Here is a 12829-nt window from a genome sequence, read left to right as displayed (position 1 = left end):
ATCGTATCGTTAAAAATTATTTCTGCATTTTGTACAAACAAAATAAATATATTGAAGAATATAAAAACATGAAAATTATACTTTAGAAGTAAATTTAGTATCAAAAACGTTCGATTCAGCACGACACAGTCCGACTGAAAATCGTGCTAATTACCGGCGATTCCGATTACCGGGGTTCCAATTTACGAGTCTCTACTGTAGTTTCATGTAATCTGGCAATCATTTGGTGTTAATATTAAAAGATAGGGTTGTAGGATGCTTATATTTGTAAAAGGAATAAATTTTATATCTTAGTATAAGCTATTTTTATTACTTAAAAATTTTATCATAATTCAACAAAATTTAAATGGAATGTTTCTAGTGTCATATCATGTGATGTTGTGCCATTTGTTTATAAGATATTCAAGTAAAAAAAATTATATAACTCAGACATATTTTGAAATATGAAAGGGGTGGAAGTCATATCTCTTGAAACTGTAGTCTGATTTTTCTGGAAATTTCAAAAATTTTCAACAAGAGAGAGAGGAGTTAAGCTTCAAAATGGGTGAAAAAAAAATGCCATGCACATGCACACACATACACACTAAGATCCATACATACCAAAGAAAGCTTCCAACTTTTTTGCATTCTTTGATGTTTCAAGCTCTCAAGTCCAAAAATGTAAAAATCATAGAGGGTCGTTTTTTGACAAATTGTCATACTTTTCCTCTGTCATATAAGAGCTGAGAAAATAAAATAATCTCGTAATTTCACAAACAACTATTTCAATCAATGATTGATAGTGTTTTCCTTACTGTATTGGATCTCTAAGATATACAATCTAAACAATCAGAATATAAATTTAGTTGGAAAATTTGAATAAAAATTTGAAATTTATCTTTAAACATAAATTTTAATTAAATTATTTTATTAATTTCTAGTAAAATAGTGTTTTTAAATCATAGGAAAATTTTGGCTAAAAAATTTATTCAACAGTTCTCGCATAATATATCAAGTTTTCTTGAATAGATAGTCTAACTTCAATAATCATTAGAACCGAAAATTTTTACTTTTGGCGAATTTCTCAGCTATATTTGCCTGGAATGAGCATCTTTCAATTAGTACTAATTTAAAATCTGGTCTCAATATGACTAAGTTTTTTGGCAAAAATCAGCAATTTTCACCCTAACTGGCAAATTTGGCAATAGGTGGCAAAATTGTCAGTTTCCCATGTGCTTCGTGCAAAAATGTCTAGAAAATAGTCAATTGAGTTTAAAATTGATTCTGTGATTAGGAAATTAGGTGGCAATATATTTTTCCATACCAAAAAAACAATTTTGTGTTAAGTGCTCTACACACCTCAACTATGAACGTGATACTATTAAGAAACAACTTTCGGAACATCTCAACAGTGCAAAACGCGAGAAACACAACATGCTACAGTCACAAACGCTGTTGTTTGAAAATGGAAATGATTTTGATAAAGAAATGGTTGAAACATTCACCAGTGCAGATATTCTGCTTGAAAAATTAAATAATGAAAAACTGAGATTGTTTCTCAAGAAATATAAGAAGCCAATCAAAAGTGTTCCAGGTATTTTTTTATTGAAATTGATGCTGCTGTTCTCAATTGTGCTCATAATTTAGCTGAAATATGATTTTATTTGAAGTCTCATTGCATTATTAATTTTTTTAGCACTGTAGGCACATCTTCAACTCGGTAACAGAAAAAATTAAGGACAAAATTAATGGACATGATGTCTATTTCGTTGTTGACAAAACTAGTGACAAAGTGCAACGTAAAGTGATCAACATGCTTGTAGAAAAATTGAATGGTGAGAAAGCAAAATAAATGTTAATTGATGTGACATTTCATTCAACAGTTGACAACATTATAATACAAGAATATATACTTGATGTGTCTAGAAAATTGTGGCCAAATTATTTATAATATTCAAAAGTTAATAGTGACAGATCGAGCAAAATACATGATGAAGGCAGTAAGTGAGATTAAGAAAAATGCATTGATTTTTCCAAATGTACATCACGTCACGTGTCTCACTCATGCCTTACATAACATTGCTTTTAGGATTCAGAATGAGTACAAATTAATAAATTTGCTTATATCAGAAATAAAGAAGTTTTTTGTGAAGTCAAGAGAAAGACAAAATGATTTTAAGAATTAGTAATCTTCCTCCAGAACCAATTGCCACTCACTTGAGGGTCTTGGTTAAACACTGCAAAGTACTATGTCAACGTTGAACATTCATTCTCGTTATGTTCATAGATATTGAGCAGTTGACGTCATAGATATTTCAAGTAATCCTCGCTAAAACTAAGTGTAATTCGTTTTAACTCGTTTTTGAAATAAATAACTGGTAATTTTATTTTTTTGGCAAATTTAAGGCAAAAAATTGGTGATTTTTGACCCAAAAACTGGTGAAAACTTTTGGCTCTAATAATTATGTTACAGAAGCAAAAATGAATTTTCAACAGGTAATAATTTAAATTATATTATTACATTTTAATTACATAATTAATCAAATTTGGTACACATTGTTCTTGATAACTAATAAAAAACTTTATTTTGTTTATATAAACATTTAAATTTATTTTTTTCAATGTCAGATATATCATTTGATGATGATGACGACACTCTAGCAATTATATAATTTTAATAAAAATAATTTTGTAAAAACTTTTTCATATCTAAACTATATACATGTATATAGTCAAACCTTGGTTTACAAACTTTATTCGTTCCTAAAATGTTTGGAAAATGATTTGCTATCTCCCATAAGAAACAATGTAAAATGAATTAATCCATTCCCAACCTCCAAACAAAGCCTTTTTAGCACCATTTCATGCATAAAAATGCCTACAAATGCAATATAATTTAATATACAGTTTATATAAAATGAAGGTAGATATAGATAATATTATAAGCAAAATGTTTCACCACCACCAACTGAAACCAAAACTAACACTTTACAAAAAGTACTATAAATAGAGACTGTCTGGATAAAATATAACCAAATCAATCAAGACTACAAGTGTTTTATCTACACTTTCTGAACTATTATGTTTCAATTGCTTTGATTTAATTTTAGTTTCAGTGTAAAACCAGTTTTAATTATTATTTTTAATTAACTGACTATTATATTCATATATATTAATAATACTAGATAAAGTGTGCAATTCCATAATGTTGTAAATGCCAAAAAAACAAACTTTTCAGGTGAGGTAATAACACTTTTTCTAGTGAATGAATTCATTTCAGTTTTACAATAAGATGGTAAAAAACTCACTAGGTTACAAATTCTCTGGAATGTCAAAATGATGTAAATATAAGCTGCAATGTTTTAAGCATCAAAAGTCATGTGACTTGCACTTTAAACATTATGGGTTCACATAAATTCAACTTAAAAATACAGTACAGCCACAATATTTTTTTGCAGCAGAAAACATTTTATTTAATAATTGAATTCTAAATGCAATGTATCAGGTCAGTCCATAAGTCCATGCACATTTTTATGACCTTGAGAAAAATCTTGTTTTGCTGTTAAAAATGTCAGTCTAATGTGATAATTTTTACACTGAAGTGTTAAATTGGATCTCATTCATATAATACTGTTCAAAATTGTGAACATTTCAGTTGTTTATTTTTGTTAAAATGGAAGTAACCGACCTATATAAAAGACATGTTTTATACTTTTTATTTTTAAGTGATGAGAATGCTACAAATGCAACTAAAAAAATAAATACTGTACATAATCAAATTGTAATTAGTGCAAGGACTGCACAGAAATGGTTTGAAAGATTTAGAAACAATGATTTTAGTGTGGAGGATAAGGCTCGTACTGGAAGACCCGTTGACTTTGAGGATGATGCTCTCTCTGCACTAATTGAAGCAGAACCATCTTTAACAGTTGATGAAATTGTGGAACGTTTAAATTCATCCCATGGAACTGTTTATAGACACCTACAACAAATCAGAAAAGTTTCAAAGCTAGGAAAATGGATACCACATGAACTGTCAATAGCTAACCGACAACAACGTGTAAACATTTGCACGTCTCTTTTATCTCGTATTGCTTCAGAACCTTTTCTTGGTAGGCTGGTTACTGGAGACGAAAAATGGATCCTCTATAATAATGTGACGAGAAAAAGACAATGGATGGATCACGACAAGCAGCCAAAACCGACTGCAAAAGGTGGGTTGCATCCAAAAAAATTCTTTTGTCTGTTTGGTGGGATATGTCAGGTGAAATTCACTTTGAGCTGTTAGAACCTAATCAAACAATTACAGCTCAAATGTATTGTGAACAATTAGAGCGTTTAAATGAAAAATTGAGAAAAAATTGACCGTCGTTAGTGAACAGAAAGCAGGTTCTCTTGCAGCATAACAATGCCAGACCACACGCTGCAAAAATAACTGTACAGAAACTTGAAAGCTACAACTGAGAAATTTTACCTCATCCACCATATTGCTCCCAGTGATTATCATCTTTTTTGCAGTTTGCAGAATTTTTTAAAAGGGAAAACTTTTGAGGATGAGAACAATGTAAAAATGGCTATTTCTGAATATTTTAATTCAAAACCGAAATCATTTTACGAAGACGGGATAAAAAAGTTATCATCAAGATGGCAAGAAATTGTACAAAATAATGGTGAATACATTATAGATTGAAATAAAATTTAATTAAAATTTTTTGCTGCTTTTTTTGTAGATAAAAATATGCATGAACTTATGGACTGACCTGATATTTACAGGAAAATGACATTTACAATGTTCTGGCATTTATTAATATATATTATAATAAAATTTTTATTGTTTGAGTTAAACAATAATATAACATCTTTAAATACAAATTATTGGATGTCATTTATAATACGAAAATGTTAATTAATGCAGTTTTTATTGATTTGTTTGTTTGTTTGTTTTGTTAAGTTATGGCAATGCAACACTTGGGTGATCTGCCTAGGGGAATGCCTTCTGGGAGGTCTTTTTAAGAGTAACAGGCCACTATTTAGGTGTTACAGACATGTAGAAAATCTGGAAAACTCCACATGGTTAGCCTGTCCTGCAAGGTGCAAACCCACGACCAAACTCCCAGGGAACAGAACCAGTTGGCCACTGATGGGCCCAAATTTAAATGTGACATGTACCGAAATTCAGAAGTATCTTACCCACATGTGCATTTAAATCTAATTTGAATAACAATGTCATTGATTGTTCATGTTGTGATATCTAATGATGCAAGGTGTGAATCTCGGTGCCACTACTGATTCAGTAGTCCTGTCATTGATTGGTAAGGTTGTTAACTTTAACATTGGAAGTATAGGAAGTTGACCATCGGTGGCCGGCTCTGTTGAGTAGCTTGTTCGAAAACCAAGTTATTGTATGCATTCAAAATTTTGTTCATAAACAGGGGTTTGACTGTATGTGTATGACGGAAAGTCAGTAAATATGTCACAAACTGATAATAGCCAAAAATGGCAATTAATAATTTTTGAAAGTGTCATTATTTGGCAATACAATCCAATTGATTAATTAGTGTAGCAGACTGAGCTGGACATGCACACTCATCATACAAAGGCCAATAAGGAAATTTTCTGTCATTGTTGACCATATCCAAGTTTTTAGCCTGCGTAAGGTGCTGTTGATCTTTCAATAGTGCAGGGCTGTGTGAGATAAGTAGCATCCATTTTATGGATGGGGAGAACAATTATGTTTCTTTAACTAGTGCAACCAGTTCTATCTCCTTCAGTTCTGCATTTGGCACTTTGGACTACCAATGGAAAGGAAAAAAAAAGTTCAGTTTACAACATACAATAGAAGTGAATACAGCACTTATTAACTTAAAACTACATCAGAAATCTAGTATTGCACGTGGACGCAACAACGTTTCAAATAAACCTCACTCACGGTAGGTTCTTAACAAGCTCAAATGCGTCAACTCACTCAACTGCTCACTCACACTGAATGCAGCACTTAAATAGGAAACAGAAGGTACTAGAACTTTCCCGTTAAATCAGACCCTCAAACATTCTATAATCTTCAAGTCTTATCACAGACCATCCAGACCTTGAACCGCCAGTTCCCCACTCGTTCACCAGAGAGCACTTCTGTCACCACCCAATGTGATAGCGTCTTCCTGCAACAATTCAAACATGCTTTCTTGCCACACAATACTATTATAACCTATTGACCTATAATTTTTCATTTGACTAAATGAGCCAAGGCAATCACCCCACCGATACAGCCAGATTCTTATCATGGCTATGCCTGATAAGAATCTGGCTGTATCGTTTGATTAATAGATTTTAATCTAAACTATATTAAAATCTATTATTCTGATGGCTGATATTTAATCATTCAGAGACTTTTTAATTTTAATAAAAAATATTATAGTATAAAATGTATTTGTGTACTTTTTCAGTATTCCATTCCATCCGCCACAAACCAAGACAGCCTCAATGTGCCAACAGGGAATGATATTCGTGACACGTCACCACTTCTGACACCGACAAGTCCTTCACACTCAACCGTTTCTTCTTACAAAGACGATTCTGGTTTACCTCCTCCACTTCCTTGTAAGAGATCCACCATGTTTGTTAGCAATAGTAACGGTAGTCAGCACGCTGATCTCACAACTCCTAATAGCAATGCCACGTGGTCATCTTCTGTAGAAGCATCCGAAAATCCAGACTACCATTTTTCTGGAAATCACGAAGCATCTGACGTTTTGCCTTTGCAACATAATGCAAACGTGGATGGATGATCATAAATTTAACTTAATGAGTTTCTTAATATTTAATTCTCTCATTTGAGAGTTTTATAATAGGGAAATCCTTTGGATATATATCAAAATAGAATGGACTTATTACATCATATAAGAAAAAATTAGCATGCTCAAAGAATTTCACATCATCCTAAAATACTTTACAAGTTCAAAAATCACCATAGTTATTTGCTTGGTTGGTTTCTATTAATGCCAGTGCAGAATCTTCGTAAAAATTATTTATATGTCACTTTTTATATCAAATGAGAAATTTATGAGTCAGTTTGCATTCCGGTCGGTAATGACCAAATAGAGTGCACAAGTTCTATTATTTATTATATATTGTAAATGATATATAAATTATCTTTCTTATTATTATTTATTCTTGTTCTATAGATATAATTATTTGTAAATCAGTTTATATTTGTTTATTGAATTATGGTAGCAGTGTTCCAAAAACTGCTACTTGTAGTACATTATCAGTTTTTCAGGAGCTATACCTTCATATAAATATTCAGGAATTTATGTAATGTATTATATTTGTATATTTATTAATCCCACATTTTAATAATTATTTTTAAAAAAATGTATATTAAGTATGTGAATGTTTTTCCAACGTAGAGATGGGAAACCCGACCAACGGTGCACGGAACCACAAAGCTAATATTTAATTCCATACCTTGATTAAGGCCTTGCATATGGGCTTCCTAAGTCGGGTGCTAAAAGAAATTCTCCAACTTGGCACATTTTCTAAAGAGTTTTTAAAATAAATCATAATAGAATAATTTTTATTAAATGTAAATTTTATAAATTTTTGTAATACAAATAAATTATTGTTGATAATTTTCCAAGCTATAGAGAGTAATGCAATTACCCCAACTAAAATTAATAAAGAAATTTTACCAATTTATAAAACAAATATCTAAGGTATATTAAAATGCTGATTGATTTAATAATTTTTAACGAATTTATGTTATTTGAATTATAATTTTAATGAATGATTTGTTTGAAATGCATAAATAAAGTCAATACTCTGGTAGAAGTTTTTAGAGATGTGCAAGTATTGAATATTAAAAATGGAGAGAAATCAAGTTATATCTACTAAAATTAATAAAGCTCTTGAAATGCAATATATTAAGCATACACTAAAGTTATTGAATTATTTATCTTTCATATACAAGCATAATTTAATATTTGGAATTACAGTAGAGCATCGATTATCCGACTCAATTGGGGACTGGGGTTGGTCGGATAACTGAAAAGTCGGATAACCGAAAAGTATGAAAAAATACATTATTGGTATAGTGTATTAGGCCTGGTTTAAATACTAGCCTCCCTTTCATGGTCGAGCCAGTGCTGCCAGCTAAAACATGCAAAAATTTAACAAAAATAATATTAAAGTAGCCAAGACATAACCAAATGTTGTAACGCCACATCACTAGTGGACATTTGAATTTGCCGACTAGAACGCGGTCGGTTAATCGGGGGTCGGATAATTGATGCTCTACTGTACTTCAAATGTGGGAAAACAAACAAATTTAACTACAGAACTGTTAATAGTTGAATGACAAGAAATGATTATAAAATGTAGGCAATGTTTTAAATCCTACTTAAACACAGCTTTGAAATAAAATATACAATAGTAATTTGGAACTTTGACTGATTAAATAAATAAATATACTTGCACACCTCTAATTCTTTTATCTAGTTACTTTGTGTATATCATTTTCATAATTTTGTTTTAAATAAGTTAAATTAATAAATAGTATATTAATAAATATCTAAAGAATATCAATATAAATAATTATATTGAATTTGTTTGTACAAATATATTGTGTATGATTAAATTAAAACAATATCTATAGTGTTGCAGCTTTAATTTAATTTCAGATACCGTATTTTACGGACTATAAGACGCACTTTTTTCTTCGAAAAATTGCCTCCAAAATTCAGGTGCATCTTATAGTCCGTAGCGTCTTATAGTCTGTAGCGTCTTATAGTCCGTAAAATATGGTAAGTCAGTTGATTAATTTTCTTCTTATGAAAATGTATAAAGAACATTCGTATTGTACGTTTCTTAGTCAATTAAACTGAATATTGTAAAAAAAGGTAAAAAAATTAAAGTTGTAGCTTTTATATTTTCATTAATTTTCCTATCAGGAGTAAGAATGAAATTTCAAATTAGCCAATGTAAATATAATCTTCAATTCAGCTGCACCAAAAATCATTCCAGATTTTTTGCTTTTTCATATAAAAATGTACATTTTAAGGATTATTTGTATAGTGTTTGGCACCTATTTTGTTCCCAATGTAATTATATAAGCCCTATTTTTATTTCAATTACAATTTAGGACCAGTCAATAATTAGTAATAGTGTGTTCTTATATAAATAGTTTTTATTATATAAAATATACAGTAATTATATATACATATATATATATATATATACACACACAGAGATGTGCTATATTATATCAATTGTTAAATGTGTTGATTATTTTTAAAATACAGTATTAGAAATTCTGGTAGCTTTTGTTTGTAATTATAAAACTTTGTGTGTAAATTTAAGTAATATTTTGGTGCTGGTTATTTAAAAGATGTAATTTTTTATATAATTTTTTATAAAAAGAAAAAGCACGATATATATATAAATATATACACACTTATTATACTAAAAGTCTGCTCTTACTATTTTGCACCAAAAAAAAAGAAAAAGTGATGTCTTTCTATCAAAGTAACCTGTAAGCAATGTCTTAATCAAAAGCTATTTGATATTTTAAATGTGTAAATTATTTAATACAGTAGTAAGTAAGCAAAGGATTCAGTGTTTTCGAAGAAATTGTATTATTTTAAATATAATTTTAATTGTGTAAATTGTTCGATTCAGATAAGTATAAATTAAAAATAACTTTATTATTCTGACATGCTGAGTTTGTTAATTTAATGTTTGATTAAAATTCAAATAAAATATAATTGGATTTCAGAAATTTAAGAGATCTTGGTCAAGGACTTCTTTCAGATGCCCTAAAATTCTAATTTCAGGGCATCCGAGAATGCCAGATTGCCCACTAAGCACCTGAGACATGCCTGGGGCCCCTAGGCTATTATACGTAAATTTATAAATTGATGATAAAATTTTACCATGGCGGTGGCCCAAAATTGGATTAAATTTTACCACAGCAATTGTATGTTTTCCAATTTTGGGCCATCGCCATGGTAAAATTTTATTATCATCAATAATAGACATTATTGGTTTACTATCAGCTGTGCCCACAGATTATTGAAAAGGAGGGACACGAGCTATAAAAAAAAAGGCCATCATACATTGTGCAAGAAGCTTCAACAGCACTGCCACAAGGTGGCAATTGGGACATACCAATTTTCAACGCTGACTCAGCGCTGAACTCAACATTTGTTAAAAGTTGTTCCTTTTTTCAACATTGAAGTGGTGCTGTTGTCGGCACTGTCTCAATACACTCAGCACTCAACAGGTATGTATGACTGCTACTGTCCAATGGTTGTGGATAATTGGTAAGACTTTTGAATGGAATCTATCTTCCTGAGAATGGACTTATGGGAACTAAGCACTTCGTACTCGAGTTGAAACATCGTTGATGACATCAAATTGTTGACTTCAGCACTCAACACTCGCATTGAAAATTGGAATGTCCCAGATGGTTGTAATCAGTCTAATTTGGCCTTGAAAATCAGGAACATTCCTGGTTTTCAAGGCCAAGTTTTAGTCAATATACAATGGAGTTGCACGACTCAACGAACAAATATCATTCATTATTGACAAGACATAGTCTTGTCTATAAAATCGTACTGTCGTTTTTGTTACCAGCTTAGAGGTATGAAGAAGTACTGTACATAATTCCAGCAGATCCCAAATTTCTTATAGTAGTAAAAATTATAGATTTTCTTGGTGTTCCATCCCATGTAGAGCTTATTGCCCTGTTGGACTACGAAGTTTGAGGTAATCACTAATACCCACGAACGCTCCTGATTCTTTCTTTTCCAGGAAAAAGACGTGTTTTTGTGATCGGGATATATATAATCAAGCAGAATGTAAATGACCTAACATCTGACCTCTTGTTCAGAGATGCCCCATCTCACTTTAGATATAATAATCTGGGATCACGTAGGGCTGGGGATTTTACCATTGTCGTTTCAAGTTTCTCTGTGCACCTACTGGTGCCACCAGTGCTCTGTCAATTAATAGCCTATCCACTTTTAATGTTCTTAACATCTTCGATGCCCACTCTGATCTGTGTAGGATTGATTTCCTTCTCTAGGTCATTCATGAAATCTTCCTCCTTATTCTCTTCCATAGGATCAACCAAATGACTCTGTCGTTGGGTGGAAAAGACTCTCTCAACAATGCCAGCCTGGGTCATGCCAAGTGGCAGAATTGTTATTATTGTGGATTTTTGATTTTAATTTGTCGTTTCCCTCTGATAATTTCAAGAAAAGTCCTCAGCTGTTTGGAGAAGAACTCGGTCTCTCCTAGGTTATGATATACTTTATCCTTTAGTAAAATACTAAAGTTTTGGGACCAGTCAAGAGTGGCCTTGATGGCGTCAGTTGTTTCATGGAAGAACTCTTCCACAGTTTTGAAAGATAATGACTTTTTAGTAATGGATAGAGAACAGGCAAAGCCAAGACACGTGTTGCCAGTTATGCTATCCGTTGTGCTACCCCAAATCGAGAGTTGGGGGTTCGAGTCCTGCTTTGGGCCGATTCTTTGTGGCTGGATGGCCAAGTGGTCAAGGTTAGCAGCCTGCTGCCCTGGGGGACCTGGGATCAAATCCTGATGGGTCGGAAAAAACTCCGGGAATTTTTCGGGGGTGGTCCGTCCAGATGTCGGTCCCCGTCTCTCACCACCCAGCCGCCCCATTGTTGGCCTGGCTGAACCCATAATGGGCTTGCTATAAAAGGTCCTCTTAGTGCCCACAGGGCAGAGAGAGTTACAAAAAAAAAAAAAATCATAAATGCTAATAACGAGCATGATCTACTTAAGTCTGATTCCACTCGAAGTATTACAAAAGACTCCCCTCTACGTCCCACCACTCGACCTTTAACCACCAAAATTTAATAGCATCTAATCTCCCTAATGCATAAACCTCCCGCAAAATTTCACGAAATTTTGACAAAAGCACAGTTGTTTTGAAATTGGTGAACAAAAGCGAGGTGTACTATAGATTACCACCTATGGAATTTGAGTATACAGTAGAGAGTCGAAAATCGGAATCAATTGGGGACTGGGGTGGTTCAGATTAGTCATTTGTTCCGATTACCAATTATGTACGAAAAAATATATTAACCTGTCCGATGTTCAAATTTTTCTCCGTTGCGTGTCGCTTCGTGTTGAATTTTCGTCGATTTTAAGCCTAACGAAAATTTTTATAATAATAATCGAGGCTATCGTATCGTTAAAAATTATTTCTGCATTTTGTACAAACAAAATAAGTACAGTCAAACCTGTTTTTATGCGCTCTTTTTATGTGCGATTTTTTTAATGCGAATTTTTAATCTGTGCGGTATAGTTGGCGACTAGTCGCGTGCGATTCGTCATGTCTTACGTTGACTTATTATAGCTAAATAAACTTATTATAGCATAAATGCACTTATTATAGTAGTAATATTGCATGAATATGTGAAAAATGAAATAATTTACTTTTTAAGTCAACAAAACACCACCTGGACAAAAATATGTAAAACAGACGATAGACCAGACGATGCAGTCAATTGCTGACATCTGTTGTCAATAAATTCTATTTCGTACGGTTTTGAGTTATTTTCTATGTGAGACTTTTTTTATGCGGTCCCTGTTGACCGCATAAAAAAAATTTTTTAATTGTGTCGCGAAAACTATTATTTACAGCCATTCGTGAAGTTTCGTGAGATTTTTTTAATGCGTTTTTTTTAATGCGGTCCCTATCCCCCGCATAAAAACAGGTTTGACTGTATATTGAAGAATATAAAAACATGAAAATATTTTTATACTTTAGAAGTAAATCTAGTATCAAAAACGTTCGATTCAGCACGACACAGTCCGACTGAAA

General features: G+C 31.9%; 1 protein-coding gene across 4 annotated transcripts in view; it reads left to right on the top strand.

Annotated features, from left to right (window-relative positions):
- Positions 1–9686, top strand: part of spg (dedicator of cytokinesis spg) — a 148613-nt gene extending 138927 nt beyond the window's left edge. For all 4 annotated transcript variants that reach the window (XM_067272606.1, XM_067272549.1, XM_067272480.1 and 1 more), the window contains one exon: positions 6423–9686. In XM_067272606.1, coding sequence (XP_067128707.1) covers positions 6423–6764 — 342 coding nt within the window. In that variant the 3' untranslated portion in view covers positions 6765–9686. The remainder of the gene's footprint in view (positions 1–6422) is intronic.
- Positions 9687–12829: the final 3143 nt, after the last annotated feature.

This window comes from Centruroides vittatus, unplaced genomic scaffold, assembly GCF_030686945.1.
Source record: "Centruroides vittatus isolate TY-2023 unplaced genomic scaffold, ASM3068694v2 contig_10, whole genome shotgun sequence".
NCBI classification, from domain to species: domain Eukaryota; kingdom Metazoa; phylum Arthropoda; class Arachnida; order Scorpiones; family Buthidae; genus Centruroides; species Centruroides vittatus.
This window is presented reverse-complemented; position numbering and strand designations above follow the sequence as displayed.